Source organism: Lissotriton vulgaris, chromosome 7 (genome assembly GCF_964263255.1).
Source record: "Lissotriton vulgaris chromosome 7, aLisVul1.2, whole genome shotgun sequence".
Taxonomy (NCBI): Eukaryota; Metazoa; Chordata; class Amphibia; order Caudata; family Salamandridae; genus Lissotriton; species Lissotriton vulgaris.
Genome location: NC_141695.1, coordinates 1548985210 through 1549013047, shown reverse-complemented (window position 1 = coordinate 1549013047; position 27838 = coordinate 1548985210). Strand labels below are relative to the sequence as shown.

Sequence of the window (27838 nt, the reverse complement as noted above, 5' to 3'; positions counted from 1 at the left end):
TAGAAGTGAACAATCGCCACTTGAATCCCCAATCCAAGCCTGGAATCTAACCAATTTAATATTCCTTGAAAAGCTGTGACATCCGCCCAGCTGTATTGCACGAATGATCATCCTTGCCCTCTCCACTGGCAAGTTTCAGGAGGCTCAACTGTCCTGATGAAGATCTAAAACAATATAGATCGAAACGCCGTTGACCTACCCAAGGAATTTCACTTGTACCATTGTATATAATTGTTGTGTGTCTTTATCCTTGTTGTGTGTGACAGTTCGTTCACTTTGATCACCTATGTCACGTCCTGCACCGTACTATTCACCTGAGCACCTGCAATACAGTGTATATATATTTTTGTATATTGCTATGAGAAAAGAGTAAAAATAATAAAACTCTAAACTTTTCCTACTACCAATGCTCCCTAGCGACTTATTAAATACTCGCTAATACCCTCTGTTTCCTTTAAGGACCGCATAAGGCCTACTCCGAACCACTGTTCTACAAAATTATTGTTGGTGGTTCCGACTCCAAAGAGCTCTCTTCATCAGGGTATGGCTGCTTATTTTCTGGGCTACCAGATGCCATTTTATTTGGAAATATTTTCTCAAAAATAAGCTGAATCAATATTCAAATTTAAAAGAGCAGGTGCTGAAATGTGAACCTTCAATCCCAGCACTGGAAATCTGAAGAAAAGAAAACTGGGTGGAGGTCTTCCTTTCTAGAATAATCAAAGTGTTTGTCCAATGAAATCCATTTCTTCTATAGTCATGTGATATTCGCGGCGGCCGACGTAATTACGAAACTGAAATCTTTTCATGAGAATGGAAAATAGAAGAAAACCGTGTTGAAGCATAAAATTACTTCTGAAAATCTCACTTCATATGTTATATCAGTAAACAACTGAACACAAACAATTAATTTTAATATGTTGCTATATGTTTTTTAGACTTTCTAAAAGTCACACTGATTTTGTGACTATCCACGGTAGCGGAATATATGTTTCAGAAGTTTTCACAATAAATTTGCTAATAGAAAAAATGCATACATTTAAAAAAGCCTTCTGGGCACATCTATTTCTTGATGCTACAGAAAATAGTGCCGTGCTCTTGGTGCCCAAAAAAATGAGGATATCTCCACCAGAAGACCTTTCTTCATATAATTATGAGAAAGTAACCATGTTTGGTGATATTCACATCTTTGTAATCTTGTTGTCTTCTCTATAGGATTCATGTTATCACAGATTTCTTGTTGAAGACACATGGGGAAAAATCCCAGTAGCAAAATGCACAGAAGGTCACTTGAGACATTTCCTCATGCACCATTATGCAGAAGAGAGTGTATAGTACGCACCTGGCATTTGCCAAACCAGATAGCACCTATTAATTAACTAGTATAAACTACTACAGCTGGGGAGACATGTTGTTGAAAACTGTGGACTCTTGTTGTATTAATGGGTAGGTGATGTTCTTTTCTGGCCCTGATGCTCATTTCACAGAAACTAATCCCCAACAGAAAGCAGTTGCAAATATACATATAGCAGTTGGCCCAGTTCAAGCTCCACTTCTGTAAAGGGCAAATGATCCTAACTTCTTGTGCTTGGCAAATGCAAAGTAAGTGTGTGTTCTTGGCAATTTCACATTGAAATACAATCTGAAATATTTGGTAAAGGCAAATGCATTGCTGATCTATCAGAGTGTAATCTGTAGTGTCATTTCCTGGCCTCTCCTGGTGAGAGAAGAGTCCATTGTTCTCCCTTTAAATGACCCTGAATATGCAAAAGGGTAAAATTACCTGGAGCCATCGCCCATTTGGCCGTGCCCCTTCCACCTTGGTAGTATCCAACTCACATACCCATACATCCACTCACACACCCAAAAAACACATCCATAGAGCACTTACAGATCCAGTCACCTACCCATACAGCCACTCAAACACCGACTCACAGACCCATAAAAGCACTCACACACACACTCATAGAATCATATACCCACTCATCGACCCACTCTCCAACGTATTCGTTTGCATAGCATGCCATAACATCGCATTATCAGAAACTGCCTTTACAACGCATTCCATGACATCACATTATACCTTTACAATGCATCCCATTACAATGCATACATTACATTGCATTTAAGGTAAGTGTTGGATAGTATAGTGTAATCTTTAGTGTCATTTCCTGGCCTCTACTGGTGAGAGAAGAGTCCATTGTTCTCCCTTTAAATGACCCTGAATATGCAAAAGGGTAAAATTGCCTGGAGCCATCGCCCATTTGGCCCTGGAGCCATCGCACAGTTGGGTGAATGGTGGATAGTGTAGGAGTAAAATTTACTATTATAACTCCAGTGAGTGCAACAGTAGGGTAAGTGTTGGATAGTGTAAGGGTACTATGCGTTGTAATGGTATGAGTTGTAATGACTTACGATGAAACGCCTGCGTTGTAGTGACATGCATTCTAATGACATGCGTTGTAGTGACATGCAATGTTATGGCTGCGTTGTAATGTCATCCGATGTAAAGGATGTTGCGATGTAATGACTTCTATGTAAAGGTAGTGCGATGTAATTACTGCATTGTAAAGGTTGTTTCCCAAAAACTACACGTTACAGGGACGTAATAGTTAGGAAATAGAATTTGAAAAACCTTAGAAATTCACTGAAAAAACAAAAGTTGCAGGTACATTATAGTTAGAAAATAGAATTTTAAAAATCTCAGCTCCAAAACACCAGCCTGCCGCAACTTCAAGCGGGTGCCTGCATACCGGGGGTGTACCCGTTAATCATATAAAGCTCCAAACATCCTACAGGTATCGCCTGTAATAGATTGCAGCAGTCGCAGGGGTGGTTTCACAAAGATGTTTATTCGGAAACCTTCAGCACATCAACAAGACGTGTTTCGGCGTATAGCCTTCGTCAATTGTATAACAGTTGGCATAGTGGCCATTGCACTTATTTCAATGTTACAGAGTACCAGTACATGGACATCAACATAGGACTAACACTTAACGTTAAAGCGCCGCCATATTGTAACGTGCATTTAACCAGCGTTATACTTTGTAATGGAACTCGGTTAAACCATTGTGTCATGTAAATACATCAAAATTATACACAATTAGAGTCTTTTACCAACTTATATCATTGTAGCCCTGGATGGGCATAAACTATAAACAATCGTTCCACAAAATTATAATTTATTGTAATCTCGCTCTGAATGGGCTTAAACTGTCCAAAACTCGACTCCACATATTCAATTATCTTATTGCGTCCGTTGAGACTTATTCATGTTTTATATATATTTGTAGACCATTCATTGTCTTATTTATCCAGTCATATAATTACATTTCACAAATTAATCCAATAATAATTGTTTCTCTCATCTATTAAACATAGCATTCAAATGATTCTTAGATACATTACATCATAATGGAAGATCCCAAAGCTTCAGAGGAAACTATATATTCAATCGCTCAGAACCTTTAACACTTCACTGAAATCACTATCCCAAATGTACCGCCAACTCTTCATGCATATTCAGGCCATTAGGCATCTTGCTTTGCAAGTCTATTATGTACCTAGACTCGAGACGTCTAAGTCTCTGTAATCGGTCACCCCCTCTCACACTTATGGGGACACTATCTAGGCACATGTATGACAACAGATCCCTGTTGCGTCCATGAGCCTTATCAAAGTGTCTTGATACGGGGTATGATTCATCTACGTTCTTAATAGCTCACATATGCTCCAATATACAAATTTTGACCGGATGAGTCGTGCTCCCAATATACCTCTTGCCACACGGGCAGGTCAAACAGTAAATGGCATATGGGGTGGTACAGGTCAAAAATTTCTGTATCCTTTTGGGTATGACTAAGCCTGGGACTTTATAAGTCAGGGATCGTTTGCTGAATTTGCACGCTTTACAGCGTCCACATGGAAAGAACCCATTTAATAGTTCCAAAGAAGGTTTGATGGAGTGTCCCTCATGGTGACTGTGCACTAGGTGATTTTTCAGGGTTTTCGTTAGATGGTAGATCAGCTTTGATGATGTTATCTGTTAAAATGATATTCCGATTTTTTCTCAGAATCCTTCTAAGGTCCCCTGCATTGTTAGAGAAGGGGGTGATAAATCTAAAAACACCACCTTCTGGCTCCTTGTTTTGAGCAAATCGTTTCTCTGTATCTTATTCACCTGATTGAGTGCTTGTGTTAATATTCCATCTTTGTAACCTCTGGCTTTGAACCTAGACAAGCTTTGCTTCATAGCCTTTTGAAATTCTTGCTCACATGAGTTGTTTCTTTTAAGTCTTAACAGCTCTCCGTACGGGATACTGTTAACCAATTTTTTGGGATGGCTGCTGGTGGCATACAATGTAGAGTTCCCTGCGGTTAATTTCCGCAGGGAACTCTAATTGCTTATTATAATGGACAGCCCTGTTGAAGTGGCAGCTATGTATATTGATGTTTTGAATAACAATGATGTGAACTTAAAATTCTCTGGAGAAATAAGTACAAGAGAGGTTAACTATTTGGATCTCACGGTGTACATAGAGGAGGGCAAAATCCATACTAAACTCTTCCGGAAATTAACCGCAGGGAACTCTACAGATGGGGCAAGTGCAACAAGACTCTCCTGTACTTTCCTGCAGCTGGGGGGCCCAAGGTTGGGATCCCGACCTGCCACTCTGCCTGTCTCCTTCAGGAGACCACAATGTTGCTCCCCCATCCATTTTGAGCACTGCAGACCCAAGACCCCAACTCCAGCTTGAGGGTTGGGATCACTCAGCTCGCTTAACTCTGGTGAGGATGCCCCACACATGCCCCTCTCAGGTTCCTTTTTATTACAGTACTCATTACAGCAACCCCTGGGCCCCGGACCACACGGAAGGGTTGAGTGGCTGGCCAGCGGAGCTCCATGAACTGGTCGAGTGGCTGGCCAGCGGAGCTCCATGCACTCCGTGATCGCGCTGGGGTGGTAAAGATAAAATCAGTCTGCTCCCATCCCGTGCTCCATTGGGCTGTTTTGCTCCATCGTGGGCTCCCTTTGCTCCTCGAACTGAGTCCAGGCCACCTGAATCATTCTGCCTAGGCCATCTGGCCTCTATGGTAGTGACCTGTGCAGTGAGCTGGTTCCAGCAGCTCCCTGGACCAGCCTTTCACCTTTATGTCCTCTGGAACTTCACTCCTCCTTGATACAGAAGTCTAGTCTTTATTCCAACTAGTCCTCAGGGGGCGCAAGGAGACCAGCTTACCTGGCCCTGGGGAGAGCCCCACTGGTCCTGGGAGCAGCTGTAGTCAGAGTCTTTACTCCAGATGGATATCAGGGAGTCCTCCTTTCAACTCTCCATGGTTGCCGCCACCAGTCCAAGTGTCCAGCAGAAAATCACAACCAAGAGAGCATTCTCACCATTGCACAAGATATTTAAGTGGAGTGGACGGTTTTAGAAGGAATGCACCTCTGGCCTGTCCTGGAGTACTAAATCACCTCTCCGCCCCTGCCCCAATGCTCCTGTACAGCATGCTGGGACAAGTAAAAATTGCATCACCTAGGAGTCACTAGTCACATCTGCTCCGGGAGTCTCAACTCCGCCCATCACTGACATCGCTACCAGGGCCTTTCCCACTAAAACCTCAAAGGAAAGCCCTCTACTGTGTTTGCTCCAGTTGGCCTTGCTTCCTCCTTTGTTCAGTGGGGTTGGGCTGACCCATCCCTCGTATAGTGTGACAGGTAATTGATGAATGCGGAACCTTCAGCTCCACCCCTTTCCTGCTCAGGAGCTGAGTAAAGCACTGTTAATTGCTCCCTTTGTGTGGGGTGGCCTTTGTTACTGCTGCTGGAGAGAAATGTAATAAACTTGACGCAGCAGGGTGACAAAAGGCCTAATCCTGAGCTGAGCCAGAGACAATCCTGAGTGGCCAATAAGCTGTACAGATATCTTCATATTCGGGTTTGGCACACATATTTCACCCCAGTTTGATACGTCAGTGGTCTCGGTAGGCCAAAAGGAATCAAAGCTGTTCTCTAAGGCAGTCTTCCGCTTAGGTTTATAATGGAGTGTCACTGTAGACAAGACAGTAAAGCACACTGGCTTTCCTCGTGAGTGTACACTTACATTATGATACTAACCACAGGCCAATATCCAACCCTGCAGAGTCCCCTCTGCACCAGGATACCTGTGCGCAGTTACTGGGTGTCACAGGACAGGAATCTCACACATGCAGCCCCCCCACATTTCCACACATGCGTGCACATGTGTTCATGGGTAACCAGCCAGGTGCTCCTTACCGTTAATGCATCACAGCTGCTTTATCTTAAAAGGCAGACATTGATGGTAAACATACCCTGTCCAATGACCATGTATTCACTGAGTGAGCCAGCAGTGGTGAGACTTACTGACAGTAAAAAGGCCACATACCATGAGGTCAAAAAGTAAAAATAATCTGGGCAGATTTGATTTGCAGAACCCATTGCCTTACAGAGCCCCCAAATAAAATTTCACTCACACTTACAGACAAAACTGCTGAATGGATTTACACCAAACTCGGGAAGTAAAATAGAATATTTTTAAAAAAGCATTCTCTAATTGGTGTTTTGTAAATCACATCAGTATTTTTTGAGACACTAGCGTCCGAAAAAAAGGTTCCTGGAGGCTTTAAAAGTTAACACTTTTGAATATCTTCTCAGTTGGAAAGCCATTTCTTGATTTACTTATAACTTTTACAGCATTTGACGAACATTATTTTGTAATTTGGTTGAAACTAAATAATGAATGACTTCTTATATTTTTACATTTGTTCAATCTACCAGGCGGTGCCTAGTTAAAAAGGAATCAGAGAAAGGAGGGGTTTGGCCCTGTGGGAAAGAGGGTAGGTAGGGCCTGTTACAATACCAAAAAGGGGGAAATTTACCTATGCCTCTATTAACAATTATGAAACAGCACTTAATGCTAAACAAAGGGAAAACCACAATTGTTTAGTTCACCCAGACATTTAATTTATGTCATTTACTTTTTTGGGATGCATGTTTAGCATTTGCAGACAAGAAAATACATTATCAACTTCACATTGAGCCTCATATTGAGCCAGGCATGATTATTTGAAAAAAGAAAAGCTCGAAAAACACAATATATACAATTAATGTGTAGAAAATAAACCGTACCATACCAATGTGCATTTAGAAGTGTTACAAATTGTCATTGAATATTTACCACAAAAACAGTACAAAAAAACAATGTCATCAAGTTGTATACTGAATTTCCAGGGTGTAAACCTTATTCATTACCACCCCACATTCCTGTCACAATATTAATAAAGTTCATATTATTTATCAACAGGAATGGAGACAGGAATGGAGACAAAGCCGATTATTTCAACAAACGAATTGACTTAAAGCCGACGCGTTTCGAATCCCAATGTCTTAATCATCAGATTCTCATCAGGGCGGGGGATTTTATCCGCGGGTACTGTTTAAAGAAAAAGAAGGGGAATTATTTAAAAAGAGTCCGCCTCTCATGGAGAGTGAAATAGCTTTTTAAATTGGACGCATCCAAGGACCAATATATGACCAATGATTTTTGGTCTTAAAGTCTTTTTGTTGAAATGTCATCAACAACCGTGGATGTCAACCTTCAGGAGAGCGAGATTGTAGTATTCAGTTATTACATAATGATTGGAGGCTGCCACTGACTGCTTGGAAAAATCGCAAAGTAGTGAATTTACCTTAAAATCATATACATCCGCACAAAACTCCAGAAGCAAAAAGGGGAGTTGGATTGAAGAATTTTGGTCCCAATGTCATGTCTTTTTAAGAATCTACAAAAAGAATTTAAATTGGTCTTAGTGCGGGGGCTGTCTTGTTAAATATCAGAACCCCAGTGAAGAAAAAACGCTAAATGGCTTACTTGTTTGTAAGAATGATCTGTGAAAGAGTGACCGTTTCCGTCAAGTGTCCTGTAAAAAGGAAACGAGGAACACACCAATAATTGTCGATGTTGTTTCGTATATGAGAATACACATCAAACACGTTAACAGTGCTGCGGGGTTTTAGCTTCCTATGGACCCGCTGGGCGGCTTACCGTTAAGTGGGCCCTTGATGTGGTGTATTTTTTTGCCAGGTATGAAGGAACGACTTTTTTCAATTGGCCGGATTGAATCCTGAAACAGACCAGCGCCAATAAATAAGTTTATTTGGCCCAATGTTCAGACGGGGAATGCGTCTTTGTTCGCAATGAGGGATCTTACCGTTAGTATCACATCTTGCGCGGTAGAATCCGGCAGCGGTGTGGAGCAGCGGGAAGCGACCGCGAGTGAAATGCTACAAAGTTTAATCTACGATCACATGATCCCAGGCGCCAATCACGGCATCCCAACACCATGGACCGTGGCGGCTATGAATTCTGGGATTTGTAGTTTACAAAAAAAGGAACATATTTTTTGGACGGGCGACATTTACTAATATTTTTGGCACTGTGTAAGAACCCAGCACAATATTTGGCCGATAACTTGGAAATTATCGTTTTCTATTGACATATTAACTTGCATTGTGCAATACATGATAAACACCTTAATTCACATCCTGTTGCCATGCACAGCACACTGATCTGCCAGTAGGTTTAAAAAAGGATACATAAAAAGAAAAAACATGGCATGTGGTGTTTATTGTACATCATATATGTAATTGTTCAAAATACAGAAACTTTCTCTTTGCTAAAGTTTGGCTTATAGGATGACTTTCAACAGATTGCAGGAAGCTAGCTGATCTGCAACTTATGAAACCATGACCCAGAATCAGGTTTTCTGCAAATGATTAGCACTGGGGGCCTAACAAAAATGTGGTGCAGTAGGGGCGATGGAGGTGGATTTGGGCCCCTTCCCTACACGTTCTGCTCCCCAAGTGAGAGGCTCTACACACCAACCCAGAGGCTGCCAACGCCAGGCAACCCATCACTCAACAGAATTGTGGTATCATTAGGTTTAAGAGGAATCTGACTTAGGAACATTCATTTATAATCCCACAGATGATAGTTTTGCCCCAATTGGTTCCTCAAACAAGCACGTAAAACAAATGCCTTTAAACAGGTACCACCTGTAATAGACTTGAAGCTTTCCTGGCACATAATCCTGCTTCAGGCAAATGATTTTACAGAGTAGCTGACAAACACGTTTTTACTTCCCAATGTGTGCACAGTACTGTAAAGTTATTTGAAAAATGAAATCCATTTCAATGGCACACAATTTAGAAAATGTAGGCAATATCTGAGTAAAGGACTGTGTGCTCAGCTTTTCTGGGAATTGTATTTTTTTGTTTGTAAGTCTGCATACTACATGGGTGGACTTCCAGACACAAACATAAATACAAGATGCTTGTCAAGAGAACATTAATTGGAGGGGTTGTTTACAAGCTTTGTTCTCTGCAGGACTGGCAGCACCGAAACAAGCTTCTTTCAAAAGCACAAGTTGCAACAGCAAAATAAGAGTGCCTTCAGGCCAGCAATGGAAGGATACAACTCATCCAGTTATTACACAGAGACCAAAATGTTCCCAGGCAGAATAAAGGAAGAATTTGCTAGAAAGATATCAAGAGCAGGGACCGAAGATGGGCAACAAAACCATACAAACAAAAGTAAGGGTCTGACCCCAACCAAAACTAAAGCTGTCTGCAGCCATGACCTTAAAAGTCTGGTTTCTTTATCTTTACCTTGATGATACATTCTTAATTCAAAGAAGTGGTAAATTAATGGCAGACATATATTTTAAACTCTTCCTTGATCCAAAAATAATAACATAAATGTTCTAGCCATTCTGTTATAGAAATGTTTGGTTCATCCATATCTAGACATGATAGTAGTATATGGTATCCTCAAAATCTGGCAAGACTTCTGACGTCACGGCCCACCTGTGAATAATTCTCTACACTAGATGGCTGCACCAACTTAAGTGGATCATTGCCATCTCTGGGCCACATGCAGATCACAAAACTTTAAATCAGTGGAGATGGGCAGTGCTTAGTAGAACGCCTCCATATGTTGAAGTGAGTGTGGTATTTAACATTTCAGCTTATGACTTTGTAGCGATAGTGTAAAAGTTTACAGTATTCCGTGAGTATGGATAAAATCTAGCCAACTCCTCCTGATTCTCCAATACTTTTCACATTACCAAGAATGGTGGAAAGTTATCTAGAAGAGATGCGGCACATACTAAATCAACACAGATGTACTGAAGCAGTCGGTCAGCAATAAGCTCTCATGGCCTTTCCGAGAAAAAAAACAATGGCAATGGTCAAATATGAAAAGTCTCAGAAAAGCTTGAAATACATTTTATGTACTAGGGTACAGAGTAAATGACAATAACGTTTAACTCCTATTGACCTTATCATATACCGTGTGTAGGGGAGAATTATAAGCTGGACACAAACATAATTTCCTTTCTGTCATCACATAATTATTAAATATTAAATGCTGATTGCTAAAACCATTTTTCGCCAAGCGTGAGAAATGATCGTATGTGCACCACCCTGTAGAAGCTTTTACAATCCCTCGATTTTAACAGGTGGCATGAAGTCTCCATTTTGAGGTGTGTAGTCTCTATCCGGGCCGAACCCCTATGACCTCAAAACCAACCTTTAATTGCTAGACCAAACACTCCTCCCTATTTTCGTAAACCAGAGTACAGTTTTAAGAATACCCCATGGCTGTCCTAAACTATGCAAATTGGTTTCATTTTCTGTGGCTGAAAGGGAGAGAAGGGAGTTACCATGGCCCTCTGTCCCATGGAAACCAGCCTGACCCTGGGAAATCTGTTCATCACTGGCAGGTTCCCCTTCTATAATAGTAAAAGTGTGTGCATGTATACATTGACCTTCATGGGTGTCTGCCTCTGCACCCTTCTCTTGGAGCTCAGAAGGAAACTTTTGTGGCCCTGTTTCATTCACCTAGGAATTAGGTCCACTAAACCAGGATTAGAAGTATGTCTGCAAGGAACTGACACACAGCTTGTGACTAGACGTCTGAAGTTCCTGGACCTTAAATAATCCAAATGGAGCATACCATCATCATTTGCCACAGACAGGCATGCATTGAGTCCAAACTGCTTACATCAAAGAATGTCTTCTGAAAGGACACACTGAATTGAAATCCCTATGTACTAGCTGTCCAAGGACATAGTTTCAGATCTGGCCCAATCCGACATTTAGAGCCCTGATTTTATTTTTCAATGTTTTATAGAATTACAATAAAGATTGGCTCCCACTGCATGGGTCTGGGGAGTGCTCCTTACTACTATCATGTGCAGTCGGTCTACAGGGAAAGACGATTTACTTTTAATACTGTCTAACCTGATCTAGAATTTTATGAAGTGTTTTTTATGGGAAACAACCGTTACAACGCAACTATTACAACGGACTACTTTTACAACGCAACTGCTACAACGCAGGATCCTTTACAACGAATGCCTTTAAAACGCATGACATTACATCGCAGATGATATTCCAACGCATGCCATTACAACGTAAGTATAGGCAAGTATATCATTTTATTAAAACATTTATTTAATAAAATTCTTTTTAATTAATTAAATATTAATAATGTAATTAATATTAAAAATAAAAATAATTAATAATAAAAAAGTATTTTAAATTTATTAAATAAATTAATTTAAGTAATTTTAATATTTATTAAAAAAAAGTTCAAAAAATAAAAAAATATAAGTAATTTTTACCCCTACGCTATCCAGCACTTACCCTACTATTATACCCCCCTGGAGTTAGAATAGTAATTTTTACCCCTACACTATCCAGCACTTACCCTACTATTACACCCCCCTGGAGCTAGAATAGTAATTGTTACCCCTACACTATCCAGCACTTACCCTACTATTACACCCCCCTGGTGTTAGAATAGTAATTTTTACCCCTACATTATCCAGCACTTACCCTACTATTACTCCCCCCTGGAGTGAGAATAGTAATTTTTACCCCTACATTATCCAGCACTTACCCTACTATAACTGCCCCCTGGAGTTAGAATATTATTTTTAAACACCTACACTATTTAAAAAAAATATATATATATGTATTTACAAATACATTAACAAAACTTACTTTAATAAATACAATTAATTAAATATTTATTAATTACATTTTTATTTAAAATTATATACTTACCTATACTTACGTTGTAATGGCATGCGTTGTAATAGCATCTGCGATGTAATGTCATGCGTTGAAAAGGCATTCATTGTAAAGGATCCTGCGTTGTAAAAATGGCGTTGTAATGGTATGCGTTGTTAAAGTATGCGTCGTAACGTCATACATCCGTTTTTTATTGGTGGGGAAGAATGTATGTTGGGCTGTCTCTAGTATTCATACTGGAATGTTTTTATTACCCTATCAATAATTGAAGATGAATTAATTGATGCATATGACACATTTTAATGTTTTTATGGGTATTGACTTGCCTACTAAACTTTGACTAGTTAAGAAAACCTTGATGGGTGTCGGAAACAGAAAGTTTTTATATGTCACGGGGAAAAACTCATACCAAGGTTGTGGAATTTACCAGATGCAATACCTCCCATTCTGAGTTTGTCTTGAAAAATGAGGAATTGCATGCGGAAGTGGTGCATTTTTCACTGAATGCTGTGTGTATCAGAACTTTGTGCTCATTTTACCCCTAGGACATTTTGGCAGATTTTATTTGCCCAGAAATACGAGTGGAAAATTGTAGGATGGTGGGTTTACAGAAGTGCTCAGAATTCCAATTCCTGTGCAAACTAATTTGAGCAGGGGCTACAATTTACCGTCCCACTTGTAATCAGAGCGATTGTGTTGTATACGACCACTACAGTTTTTTATGGAAAAGTTTGTCCTATTAGTTACGTCTTCCATCACCTAGTGCATCATGCTCCTAAGTTCTGCAATCTCCTTGCTGTCCAGCTGGGTCAAAAGATAGAGGTTTGTGAAGCATTTTTTGGAAGCACCAGAGACTACCAAAAAGACAAGGGCTATTATCGGGTTTCTGTGCTCTGAGTTGGTGCTCAATAGGTTGTCCAAAATGTAAATTGTAAATTGATACTTGTATAGCACACTACTCACCCGCAAGGGTCTCAAGGCGCTTGTACAAATACCGCTGTGGAACCTGTCCTGGCTTTCCCTGTGAGGCATCCACTCCTGGGCACCCCCAAGGTGGAGGCCAGGCATTCTTAGCATTGTGGGGGCCGTTGTGGAGATTAAGCAAGCTATTGCCCAGAGTTACAGAGTGGGACTCCATGATTGGAATAGGCACCGAGGCGAGAATTATCAGGTCCGTGGAATTTTGAGCCCAACACCCGCCGAGGCGGGAATTGAACCCTGGTCCCGGGCTAGACCTCTGCATCCGGGTCTGCCGCTCTAATCATTGAGCCACACTTCTCCACTTGCATTCCACACCTTAGAGGTAGTAAACATATGTGTAATTTTACACTTTTCATAGCTATTCTTTTTTGGCAATGTAACAGACATAGATTATTGTCCTTCTAAATCATCCATTCAAGTATCACCATTTACTGAGTTTCTTTACATTTCTGATATGATGTATTGCCTTGTCCACTCTTTCTCTCGTTGGAGGGAACTGAGCAAGTTCAAAGTAAGACAAACGCTTGTAGATTTACACTGTGTAGACAGCAGCACCTATTTGCAAACATTTGCTTGATACTGGCAGTCATGAGTTAGCTTGATTAGCCACACATATAACTTTAGAATTCTTACATTATTTGCAAATATTGCACATATACATCTCTCAAACATATTTTTGTCATTATATAAGGTTTATTGGTCTAGTATTCTGTCTTTAAAAATATTGAAAAATATACATTTATAAACCAAAGACTGAAACAATAAATCAAAATGACTGATGCAGGTGAGTATCACAAGCATCTGGCTTTTACCTGACTACCTTCTCGTTTTTTTTCTTATTTATTAAATGAAAAACTTCATATATAATGATTTTATTGTTGTCGTACATTTATGGTTTCATTCTCCGGGAGAAATACTGTATGCTCATTGTACTGGGGCAGTTTTCCCATTCTTTTCCGACATGCACGCTTTGCAACGGGACGATATAGTACAAAAATGGTCTTTGAGCCCCTTCTCTCATAATATTGCCCCTTTTCACTGTGTGTGGCTTGCGCAAATTCCTCCTGGAAGCACCTAAAAGAATGTGTACTTGTTAAACTCAAGAGCGAGCCCTATTTGTGGGACCTGTGGGTTTGAACTGATTTTACACACTTATCGCATCACTCCCAATGGAGCAGATGATGGTGTAAAATCCTGCCATAGGCATAGCACTGCAACCTACATTTCATTTATTGAAAATTGTTCAAAAGTTGCTTGCCGACATTTATGGAACATAATAAATCTCCGGATATTTCGATTATATTAATCATAAACATACCTGTTGCGGCGGGGCGGTGTTCTGCAATCCCGAAGACGCATTCACCACGATGATTGGCTGCTGTTCTGCTGTGGGAGGAATTTCCTGAGGTTCATCATTGGAGGGGCTCCTCTTCTCCTTCGCCTTCTCAGGTTTGAACAGTTTGTCGAACAGGCTGATTTCCTTGGGTTTGGCCTGTGTGGTGTCTGCCTCGGCTGCCTCTGTGTTTGGCACCTCAGCTGCTGTCAGTGATGCTGCGAGCGGGGCCCGCTGTTGGGTTTTATCAGAGCTTCCTTTGAGCTCGACTGTTGCCGGAAGTGTGATGCTTTCACTGGGGACATTGTTCACCAGAGGTTTTTCTGGGGTGACATCAAGCTTCTCTGACACAGCTGATGAATCTTTAGCTTGAGCTGCAGTACGCCCTGGTACAGGCCGAGAGATGGACATTTTGAAACGCGATCTGGCAGGTGGCGCCTCGGCCTTGGCTTCCGGCCCAAGATTCTTTCCGTTTTCCTCAGAAATAGAGCTGATCTCCATTGTCTTTTGTGAAGAAATTGTGGCATTATTCTTCTGCCTATCATTTGTCCTGGCGTCGACTGCAGGAAGAAAGGCATAGATCAGAAATTATAGTTACTCGACTATGAAAGCTTTTTTTACATACAGTATAATTGGCTGTTCTAAACAAACGTGCACATATATGAGAATTCAACGATATCGGAAAACAATTTACACAATTATGTATAAGTAGTTAAAAGAGTCTTACGTTGGCGTATTCATTACACCTTAAAAAGGTGGGCAATATATGCCAGCACGTTACCACTGGCAGATTCTGCATTACTTGTATACACATTGTAAACAGAAGGGCAAAACACCACTCTTGCACATATAAGAACAGAAAATAGTGCACCAAGAGCAGAGCTTTAAATGGGCAGGTACTGTCCGGTACTGAGTACCTGCACTTCTTTAATTTGAAACGGAGAGTAACTTCACTGCTCAGCACTGTTGTCATACTTTTAATGGAGTACCAGCGCGTTCCCGAAGCAAACAGGTACTCTAAATAGTGAGTACCTGCACTTCTGTATTTCTGTTTAAAGAAATGACCAATAGCACTCTATGTATATATAATCTGTCCACAAGTGCGTTTTTGTGAGAAACCCCCCCCCAGAAAAATCACGGTACCAGTGAAAAATGTGGACACCGTCCACCTCAAAATGTGACATTAAAATTCAGAAATTAAGATATTCAATCTCCATTCACAGATAAGCAGCATACCTTAAATATTGGAAACTGAAACATAATGATGTTGAAGGATAAAAACATTAGAGTTAACATAATTGGGTTTTGGAGTGGAGGCTCCCTGTTTAATATTGCGTTTCAAATGCCTATCGTGAAAACTCAAAACAGTCTTCATACATTAACTTAAGTGCTGTTTCCACATATAGGGCCAGATGTACGACCATTACATTTTGCGGGTCGCAAATTGCAATTTTTTTACCACTCCCAAAATGAGATGCACAAATGTATCTCAGACACATTTAGCGATTACCAATGGGGTCGCAAATGACCTGCCTCATCAATATTGATGAAGCAGGTCACAATTTGCGACCCTTTGGGAATGGTCTACAATCACAGGGATGGTGGCCTGATGTGGACATAGAGCACCATGCTTGTGTTTGCTTTTTAAATAAAGCAACATTTTTTTCCAAATGCAGCCTGTTTTCCTTAAAGAGAAAACGGAATGTGTTTAAAAGAAAAAAATGAACTTTTTTTTCTCCATTTTTTAAGGGCAGACAGTTGCCTGTGAGACCACTGCCTGCTCTTAAAAAAGATTTTCAACTAAACACAAAAGGGTAGGGGTCCCCTGGTTGAGACCGATTATCATCAAATCAGTATTAAATATCCTGTGGGCAAACAAATAAAAAAGGGTATTTTGTATGTTCTAAAATCCAATAATATTAAAATATATGGCATTGTTTTCAGTGCTTGGCCTGTAAGGTGGATGTAACTGACACAGGAAGTAAAAATATGCATACCAACATTTAGAGAGGGAGATTTTCCAACATAATTGTGAAAATTATTTTTTCTATTAGCTTGTATTGAAGTGGGGAGAATTTTAGGAGGTAGAAATATAAATAAAGCCAATTTTGTCTTAAAAATGGTAGGTTTCTTGTCTTAATTGGGTCAGTTGTCATGTATGTGAAAGCCTAAGGGCACCAGTATATAAAAAATGATGTCATGAAGTGAAATCAAAGTTATTGAGGTAAATGAACTGTTCTTTGGAGTCCTCATGGCTGAATTAGCAGTTGTTCACAGAGTCGCGAGCAGAGTCCTGCATCACGAATCCTAATGAGATAGCAGTTTTTATGATTCAGGTAAAAAGACATTTAATATGTCGGGTCACAAAATACCGAACTGCAGTGTGTCGTGATTCGACCTGCCCCATAAATATTAATGAGGTAGGTCACAAACAGCAACCACTATGCTCAGCTACAATCACAGGAATAGTGGCTTCTGGGGGTCAGCAGACCATAAAGTCTGTGATTGCTCTTAACTAAATAAATCCTTTTTTTTTTTTTAAATGCTGCCCATTTTTCTTGAAGGAAAACAGTATGTGTTTAAAATAGAAAAGGCCAGATGTAGATGGCCATTTACCGACCGGTAACGGCTGTTACCGACCGGTAAATGGTCATTCCTGATGTAGGTGGCCAATTTTACCGATTCGGTAAATTTACCGAATCAGTAAATTTACTGAATCGGTAAAATACCGAATCGGTATTTCTACCGATTCGGTAACTTCCATATGTAGGTGGGACTCTTCTGAGTCCCAAAGGCCAGTCAGAATCGGTATTTTACCACCCAATCCTATTGGGTGGTAAAATACCGAATACAGGTGTGCATGCACACCTGTGCAATGTGACACACAGACATGCCCTTAGGGCATGTCTGTGTGCCACATGGCACACAAGTCGGGAATTGGGGTGCCAGAGGGTGTCAAAGTGACACCCCTGCACCCTTTCAAAATTCGGAATTTACCGAATCGGTAAATACCGATTCGGTATTCCACATTGATTCCTATGGGCTTCAAGACCCATAGGAATCAATGGGGGATACCGATTCAGTATTTACAGAATCGGTAAATACCGAATCTTACTGATTCGGTATTTACCGATTCTGATTTACCTACATTTCCCCCCCTCTAATTTACCACTTCTTAAATACCTAATCGGTATGATTCGTTATTTAAGAAGTGGTAAATTAGAATTACCTACATCGGGCCCAAAATGTGTTTGTCTACCTTCACAAAAGGAAATGGGGTCCTTGGTGAATTCGGTCGCAATGCAATTATACATAACAGAAGTAATTGTTATTTGGAAGGGAAGCCTTTAACACACTCCTTTAAAATACCAATTACTTATGGTTACTTAATCCCATTTAACGATTCAGAAAATATTCTTGGAATCATTAAATGGGCTTAGTAAATTTCAAAAAGGGTTTGAGCATTCTCAAACATTCTGATTTACAGAATCAGAGAGCTGGCAAATGTAAAAACCCTTTGTAGAGGAAGCCTGTAATCTATTGCAAACACTGACTTTCTCAATTTGCATCTAGTGAGTTGATTACTTCACATTCTCCATTTGTCACGGCACTTGAACCAGGTGACAAAATGTTGTACCTTTTCCAATTACTTATGAATAAACCCAATTTCTAGTACAAGCTTTTCCAACATTCAGTGGAACAGTGAGAAGGAAATATATACTAATCAGGCTTGGCCAATGTAAATGTTTTCAAAGACTGGATCACAATTTATAATTTTATTTGAGATAATCCAAGCAGGTTCTGTGGTATATTATAGTTCCGTGCCTGATATTACTATTGTTCAATACTTCTAACGGTACAGTAACCATATATGTTGGGAGAGAGAGGTCTGTTCTTCACTATTGGTTCCTTTTGTTTTTATCCAGATAGGATTTATTTTAAGCACTCACCACTTAGAGACATCTTCACTTGACTCAAATTCAAAAAACTCAAAAACTTGCAGCTCTGTTTCTCTCCCTGGTTTATAATGGAAGGCTATGCATCCTTGTGATAAACACTCACGTTGTCACCAAATTTCCAAAGTGAACTAATGATTTAGACCTCAACACATTCTGTGCAAATTAGAGGCTGTTCACTCATATGATATTCCCTCTTTAGGTTATGATTTCCAGGCTTGAGATGATTACTAAGGGGCACAGACATCGTAGAAGGGACTTTCTCCTGAAACCCATCCGAGTCAAAGGAAGACACACAGTTCTACTCTTGAGGGGCATCACCAGATTCACTCCCCTCTAACAGGTGCTATTTTCCCACTGACTGGTTCCAGCATGGCAAGTCTTTCTTCCCACTATATGTAGACATTCTGTTTAGCTTTTGCTCTTCACCTTTCTTTTAAAACATCCATTAGCCACTACCATTGTCTGATGATTGTAAGGAAATGCCTCATTTTGCATTCTCACCCCACATTTTATCAACTTTGAGAGAGCACTGAGGCCTGGTAACCAGATCTTAGTGCAAGTGTTCTAACCCATTACAAAGTATATGTCAAATTGGCTATACCAAATTGGTAAGGACTGATTACCCTGGTATATGGTACCCAGGGTACCTAGGGTATATAAAGCAGCGTGTCCAGCCAGGGCTGCAGGACTGTTTGTGCTACCCTGTGTGTGATAAAGTACATAGTTGCTCCCAGCCTGCCACTGCAGACCGCAAGGGCAGTGGTAGCACTCTAGTTCGACTTTGCCATTTAACGTAATGACAAAGCCCCCACCGCCCTTAATAATATATATAAGTCTCCCCTAAGGAAGACCTGTAGAGCTTTAAGGCTAAGAGCTGTATATTTTTAAATAGGACATGTATTTTTATGTATGTCTTATCAGCAACAATTGTCATTTTGCTGTGGCTAACACAGAGTTACCGGCTTATCCTCAGCCTGTATAACTTATGAATGGGACTACCTAGCTGGGTACTGTAGGTGATCAAATTAGTCATGGCATTAAAAATGACCTGGTGCCCAAGTCGAATTTAATGTCACCATTAGAGAAATTTAACTTTTAGAAAGTTGCCACTCTGTGTCCCAGATGTCTAGTGGTATCACATGGACACTGGACAACAGACAGCATTCTGCCCACCTGGGGAGTAGTGTGAATAACTTCTAGGCTTAGGAACAATCACAGCATTCTATAGGGCGAGGTGTTACCCCTACTTAGCAGGAAGCCACTTAGCTCCAAACCATCCAGAATGCCGCAGCCAGGCTCGTCCTAGGGACACCACGCCACGAACATATGACCCAACACCTACAAAGCCTCCACTGGCTCCCCGCCGAGAAGAGGGTCACCTTCAAAACTCCTCACCCACGCCTACAAATCCCTCAACTACATCGGACCCAATTACCTCAACAACTGAGTATGTTTCCACGTACCCAAGAGAAACCTCCGCTCTGCCGACCTCACCCTGGCAGAGGTCCCCTGCATCCGCAGAAGCAGAGCCAGCGGGAGAGCTTTCTCCTACATCGCAGCCAAAACCAGGAACGAGCTCCCTGTCAACATCAGACGCTCCCTAACCCTCCACATATTCAGGAAGGACCTCAAGACCTGGCTCTTCGACTCACCCGGATCTGTCATCCCCCCGCCCCAAGTGCCTTCAGACTCTCACGGTGAGTAGCACACTCCATAAACCTCTGATTGATTGATTGATTGATTGAGGGTGCTAGCCCAAAAGGCGAGCTTCAAAGGAAAAGCCGCCTTTGTTTGGCAGATGGAACTTTCACTACTGAAGGGCTGCGCTTTATTCAGGTAGACAGTCTGGAGACAAAAAGGGAAGCCCAATGCTTAAACTGTTTTTTTCCGTGGATGTAGCCCTCAGGTACCTCTAGGGTGGGCTACCAAACTCCTGACATCCAAAAATGGGACAGGACATCTTGAGATGGCACATTATAGTGCACTCTGGCATTGTTGTTGCCAGACATTACTCGGAAAGTTGCCACCTAGAGGTTGGTGACCTAGTAGCCCATCGGCTAGTGACTGCATCATCCCCCAGGGCACTTTTTGGGAATAAATATGTCTTCTCTGGCACCCTCCAATTCAGATCACGTCCCCCAGGGCACTTTTTGGGAATAAATATGTCTTCCCTGGCACCCTCCAATTCAGATCACGTCGGAACTGGAACAAGCTCCGAAGAGGGACTGTCATGCTGCCCCCTGGACTGCAAAAAGAAAGGCTGCAATTTTGGCAGGACTGCACCTACTGCCCCTTGGGATAGCGAAGAGAAGACTGTCCCTGTGAACAGTGAGCAACCCTCAGGCCTGCTTGGACCATCCATCAGCAACATGCTAGAGTCTGATAGGAAGCTTGAGGATTACAAGGTGTTTTCGAAGCAGTTACATATTTTGCTTTTCAATTTATTTTTCCTCTATTACACCCACATCTTTACATCCTTTTTCTCATTCTTTAACTTAAAGCTCAATTCTTTACTTGTCTTATTGTCATTGGCTAACCCTGCACTTCCGTATACCCACTTTCTCTTACAGTGAATTCCCACCTCATCCTCTGTGTGAACATCGTCACTTCCACGTCTTTTGATTTCTTGGTTGAGATTGAATTTCGTGGTCTCTACAATAGTTGTGGCCTACATGAACTGTAAACAGGACCTTTATCACCGATATGGATTCTCTTAAAATTTCTTACATTCATTTTTCAGAACTCAATCATTGTTTATGCTTGCAAAGTTAAAGACATGAGTATAGGATCTAATAAAAACCTGTTTCTATGTCCGCCTTTAATAACTGCCGGATCTTACACACACACAGGGACCCGGCCCACTTAAAGCCCAAACTGTAGGAGCATGTAATCATTTGTTGAACATAAGAAGAAAATATCCTCCACCACATCTTCTCGGCCCAAATATATTTTCGTTCCCATTGCAATCAGATATCTGTGATCAACCTGCCCTCAACTACCCCAAGTATCAGGGGCGACTCTTCTGCAATGGCGGAGGAGCGGCATCCCACTGGCTCAGAGCCAGCAAATGATGTCCTATCATCATTTTATTTTTCATTTGCCAGCTCTGAGAAGGAGAAAGAGGAGTGCAATGTGCATTTCTAAGTGCACACATGCGCATATAGATTTCTCCAACCTGGCTGCATTGAACAGTTGGGCTGGAGACACCCCACTGACTCTCTGACCTGAGCGTCTTTTCAGCCTGCTCAGGCAAATCCACCTGCTGCTCTCATAGCATGACAGCAATGCTGGAATTGCACAGTGAAACTGTACCAATGTCTGCTGGGAGCAGGAAGAGCTCGGGAGGCGTGATGCAATGCAAAGCGACTCTGGGGAGGTGCACTCAGCTTAAGGTAAGTTCTTATTTTTTAAAATTATTATTAAATCCCCCACGCTCCCTATGATTTGAAAACATCCTCTCAATGGACTTAGCCATGCCTACTGGTGCTGAGGCCTTGCGTGATTCTTATGCAGGTGCCTCCTTTGGAAGGTGAGTTGTCGCTTCACTGGTCAAGTGATTTAGCATTTCTTTTCCCTTACTTTCTGTGTATCAGCATGGACACTTATGTATGTATGCAACATTCATGGCCTCTGTTCCAGGAACTGCTTCTAAAGGACTCTGAATAAACAGATGTACATTGTACTACTGAATGGGGACCCCAAAATATTGTGGAATATCATGTGTGGCTTGCAAAAAACGATGGATTTAACCCTGATCTGCAACAGCGGTGAATATTTGATTTGATCAGCATTACAACCATCATCTGTTCTTTTTGCATTTGTTGCCCTAAATGGAAGGGGTATGCCCAGATGTGGGTTCTGCACTCGCTTCGCCACCAGATTCACTGTAACCTGACTGATGAGGGGTGATACCCTAAAACCGGTCCCATGATGCTTGTTTCTGGTCCAGGGAGGATCTGGTCAGGCAGTTCAGGCTGGATTGTTCCCTTGGGGAGCAGGTTCAAAACTTATTTCTTTGCATATGGCTGGATCTAATCTGGAATGACGTGGCATGCAAGAATACGATGGATTTAACCCAGATCTGTGACTGGGGGTGAATGTTTGATTTGTTCAGCATTCCGTCCATCATATGTTCTTCTTGCAGTAATATTAACCCCTCCCATGCTCATGACGACCTGAGAGGCGCTCCGGTGCTCATGACGAGCTCAGCTCTTCATGGCCCGTAGAACGCTAAGGTGCGGGAGAATTCCCCTGCTGTGCTGAGCATTCCACGGGAGCCGGTGCACCTGAGACGAGCTGAGCTCGTCATGAGCACAGGAGCGCCGTGCCTCATGACGAGCTGAGCTCGTCATGAGCATGCGGGCGCTGTGTGCGCCCCCCCAGCACAGCGGCTGAATTACCCCCACAGCGAAGGGGTTAAGGACAGAATATCGGGGGAAAAATGTTTAAAGATAAGTACTTAGAGGGACAGGTATGTTTACTATTCCTAACTGCACATCTACGTACCTTAACCCCTTCGCCGCGGGGCTAATTCCCCCGCGGCGCGGGGGGAGGGTGGCCGCGCACGGCGCTGCGGTGCTGATGATGAGCCCAGGCTCGTCATGCAGCACAGTGCTCGTGTGCTGGTGAAGAGCCTGGGCTTGTTATGAGCCCGCCCGCGCAATGGAACGCTCAGCACAGCGGGGGAATTATCCCCGCGTGTGAGCGCTCCACGGCTCATGTTGAGCCCAGGCTCGTCACCAGCACACGAGCACTAAGCATGGGCGGAAAATCCTTTCCGCTCGCGGATTTTGCGGATTTTCGGTAAATTCGTAATCCGCGAACTCTTGCGAATTTACCGAAAATCCGCAAATTCGCACGCAGCAGATTTTTTTGCTTGGTGATACAATATTGCGGCATGCGGCGTTCACTTACCGTCATTCAGCGTTTGCCGAGTTGTTTTTCTCGAAATTTTGCGAGTGCTGCGCCATTTTGGATCTTGCTGCGGGATCCCGCGGGAGTTTGGCGACGCATCGGCAGAGTTCGCAATTGCGAACATGTAGATGCGGCGGGCAGCAACAATCTCGCACTCGCGAAATTACAAAATTTGCAATTCTGCACAAGAAATCCACCAGCAAGCAGCATAAACCTTCGGGAAATGATGATTTTTATCAGAATAACTCCTCAGGTTGACATTTGCCTGCACTTTTTTGGATTTGAGGCCTTTTTGACTTTCTTTGGATCACGTTTGGATTAGAAATCAACTTTCACAAGTAAGTTTGTTTGGGGCATTACAGTTGCTGTTCTGCAGAAAAACGAGTTTTTCAAAACTGAAAGCACTCAGCAGGTGCAAAAGTTCGCTCATCATTAGTAACCATTCCCTGTAGTGCTTCCTGAGGGGCCCCTCCAGAGTTCAGTTGCCTACGTTTGTTTGGGGCATTACAGTTGCTGTTCTGCAGAAAAACGAGTTTTGCAAAACTGAAAGCACTCAGCAGGTGCAAAAGTTCAAAGTCATCATTAGTAACCATTCCCTGTAGTGCTTCCTGAGGGGCCCCTCCAGAGTTCAGTTGCCTACTTGCAACTATTCTATGACCCTGCTCTGACCCTCACAGCAGGCTCATAGAATAGCTACAAGTAGGCCACAAAGGTCCTGGGAAAAAAAATGCACTGCAACAGAAAGCAAATTACAGATAAGGAAGCCGTTCGCTGAGGAGACTTTGGAGTCTGTGACCGCCTGTAACCCTGCTGGGAAGTCGCCGCTGGAAAGGAGAAGCTGCGCCAGGGGAGAAAGCTGCTGACACGGAGGACGGGACTGCGAGGCCCACCAGGCTGTGCGCGGAACACCTGGCACACCTGCCGCCTCTTCCCGTGACTCCTCCCCTTATTTATCTTCCCGTATAAGACCTGGTGCCCCAACGCGTGAGCGGGACGCGTGTGCGGGACATATCCCGGGACAAAGCCCGGACTAAGGGCGGACCCTCTGAGACCCTCAGAGAACCGAGGAGACTGGACTGGGCACGTCCCCTTGACCTCAGGTACTGATCGCCTCTGAAGTTGTCTATTATCAGGTCTGATTTGTTGCCTTGTTGGACTATTTTATATAAATGTCTTCTACAAACACAGATCAGCCCATGCCAGATAAACAGGGTGTACTGTTAAATAGAACCCTTGACAAATACTTTACCAAATCCTCCCCTGATATCTCAAGGGAAATTATCATGGCGGAGCGGCGGGCGGAACGCCGCCGTTCCGTGGAAAGTATAAAGAACAGGTCAGTTTCACTGGCATCGCTCCCCGCCACTAGTTCCACCGACACTGATACTGATGTAATAGCTAATGAGTCGGTAAATATCTTGGATAGCCAGCCTTTGGAAGTAATTGTGATTGCGCTCCCACCAAATACTCCCCCAAAGACGGACATGAATGGTTTACCCTCAACTACTCATACAAGTAGTCCAAGTATCTTGAAGGGAAATGTTCTGCCTTCTGCAAAATTACTCCGCAATAGGGCAAAAAAAACGATACCCCTGTCAAAAAACTATGGACCACCGCCGAACAAAAAACGGCGGAAAAGGGGGGATCTGCTACAACCCAAGTTGAGTTGCTCTGATTTCGGAAAAAAGGCTAATAATACTGCTTAGAAACTTAGTACTCTACAAGCAGATATAGAGGGGACCCATACCTCATCTCCATCCTTACCAAATTTGTCTGCAGATAAAGAGGACAGTATGGACACTAGTGTGGCTGTTAATGTGCCCATTGAGGATAAGGGTTTTGTGACATTATTAAACATAAGAGAGTCTGATTAAATCCTACTCTGCATCTATTCTGGAGAGGTTGATGGAAGTAGAATGTAGACTGTGTACAATTGAGTATGCATTGCGAAGTAAGGGTGCTGTACTTAACAATGGTTTAAATAATGCAACTAGTTTAGTACCAAATAATGCATCACAAAATAGACTAACATCAGCCCAACCACCCTTAACCATCCCTATTGCCATTTCTTCTTCATCAGCATCTACCTCTAAACCCACGGGGAACACAGTGACAGCGATTGTCCAACATAATCCACCCCCTAAACCGCCCCAACGAAAAACTCAAGACCAACTGTCGGCTAATGCTGCAAACAAAACCATTGATAACACATCTAATACACTCCTGGGGAAATCAACAAGGGAGGTGGGGGAAACCAGACATACCTGGGGGAAACCTAGAAGGACTCCTTTGCCTGAACTCCCGCCAGAGGCAGTACCCTCTGTGGTCGTCCTAACAGGGGTGCCTGTGCTGGAACAAAACAAGAGGGAGGGTTTCGCACAACTAAAGAACAAGATTATGCATTGGCTGAGTCTATACAGGCCAATTGCAAATCATATTAATGGTGAAATTGTCCATGTTCGACGTCTTCAATGGTTGGGGGGTAGACCCAAAGATATCGATGGCGACGTGGTGGTCGTGCACTTTAGGAATCCTAATGCTGTCCAATTTCTACTAAACTGGCAGATAGGTAGCTCTAATAACACCATAATCCCTAAGCCATTAACGTATTTTTACCCAAGGTCAGTGGTGTTTCCACCCCAGCACCATCCACCTCAGTATATAACCCAAACCCAGCCAATTAATCACCCCATTGCACAGAATGTTGGGAGCAATCAATATGCCCTGTACCCTCCGATTTTACAGAGCACAAGGAATTTGCATTATGTTCCCTGCCCTGTGACAGCCCCAGACTCCATGGGATGGAACTACGCACCAGCTAAAATACATAACTCCCAGAACAGAAGGATGGATCACCTAAAACCCTTCACACCTCTAGAAACTTCTAATAGATTTGATATTTTTAGCGGTCTAGATGATTGCGATTGATGTTTCTTGAGCCGGGGGGTGAGGGAAGAGAAATAAGGAGTATTGCTGATGTGGGTGTTGTTAACAAACCTGATGTATTGGTGAATCCTGTGCCTTCTTTATTGGACAAAACTGCACCTCATGACATAAACACTCTAGAAGAACTGGTAGTACCCACAACCATTCTGAGCAAAATGCCATCTCTAGAGGAAACATCATTGGTAATACAATCTGTGGTTCCTATTAGTTGTGAAGAGATGCCAAGGGCTTTCCTGGAGAGGTCATCTGCATTTGGGGTGCCGGTAAAATTGGTCTGTTGGAATATAGCTGGAATTGCAAAAAACCTCAGGGATCCGGAGTGGGCTAGCTTTATAGAGTCTTTTGATTTCTGTTTGTTACAGGAAACCTGGGCAGTGGATACGCCCCACAGGGTGGGTTACAAGACTTATGGAATTGGTGCGATCTCCTCTAGAAGCGGAAGGTCGTCGGGGGGACTCTTGATCTGGGTGAAAATAAATCTAAGGGTAAATATTGAGGTGATAGTCACAAACTCTGTAGATATACTAGCTCTAAAAGTCACAATCTGTAATGGGAAGAAATTATTTCTAATAAACATCTATAATAGGCCCTTACCCTCTTCAAAAGAATCACCAACCCTTTCTAAACTAGATTGCTTTCTGAGTGGGTTGGACCCCAGGGAGGACTTTGTTATCCTGGCTGGTGATTTAAATTGTAACTTTGAGCCAGTTTTGGGTCTTAGTGAAATCTTTGATGAGGAACACCAGGCGAATAAAACCCCTATTCTGGAGAACATTAAATCGGTTAAATGTACAACACTGGTTCTCCAGCTGACTAAATTATGCATGGAGCATTTTCTTAGGGCTTGTAACGGACGGTCACCATCCGACAGCTCGAAGAAACCAACCTTCAGTAGGAACAACTACAAAAGTAACTTAGACTTTGTGATCGCTTCCATACCCCTCTGGCCACATCTTTTGGACCTCGAAGTAACGGAACGGATCGAAAGCGATCATTTTCCCTTAAATTTGATTTTAGATGTTTCACTGTTTAACGATATAGTTCAACCATTCCCACTTGAGGAAAGTGGTGTTGATAATCTCGAGATCCACATTAGTAATAATAGGAGATCACTTAAATGGCCATTTATATTGGATCACAGTGACATCCTCAGTGAAATATATTCACTTTTCGCTGGGACCTTTGGACCCTACTTAGCCTTAACTTCTGAGGATGAAACCAAAACGTCCTTTTTGACAATACACCAGAAATTTTTTGTTGACCTAAAATTATTAGTCACCAAAATGCCCCAAAAAAACCAGCAAAAGATCCAGAATCTGTCCCATAGTAAGCCATGGTACGATAGATCCTGCAGAGAGTCAAAGAGGGAACTATTAATTGCGATTAAGACCAAGTCTCCAATAGATGTACAAAAAGCAAGGAATAACTATAAGTCTGTTCAAAGGGCCTCAAAAATAGCATGGGAGGAAGATAAATGGGCTGAACTGTTGCTAGCCGCCAGATCGCGTGATAATTCGGCCTTCTGGAGGCTAGTCGCAAATGGGAACCATGTATGTAGGGTGGTTAAGGATGCTTTTCTGGACGAGCAAA

At 42.3% G+C, this 27838-nt stretch overlaps 1 protein-coding gene across 4 annotated transcripts in view; it reads right to left on the bottom strand.

The window, feature by feature from the left end:
- Positions 1 to 27838, bottom strand: part of BCAS1 (brain enriched myelin associated protein 1) — a 505437-nt gene that overhangs the window by 258271 nt on the left and 219328 nt on the right. For all 4 annotated transcript variants that reach the window (XM_086932444.1, XM_086932445.1, XM_086932442.1 and 1 more), the window contains exon 4: positions 14415 to 14989. In XM_086932444.1, the coding sequence (XP_086788570.1) occupies positions 14415 to 14989 (575 nt within the window). The remainder of the gene's footprint in view (positions 1 to 14414; positions 14990 to 27838) is intronic.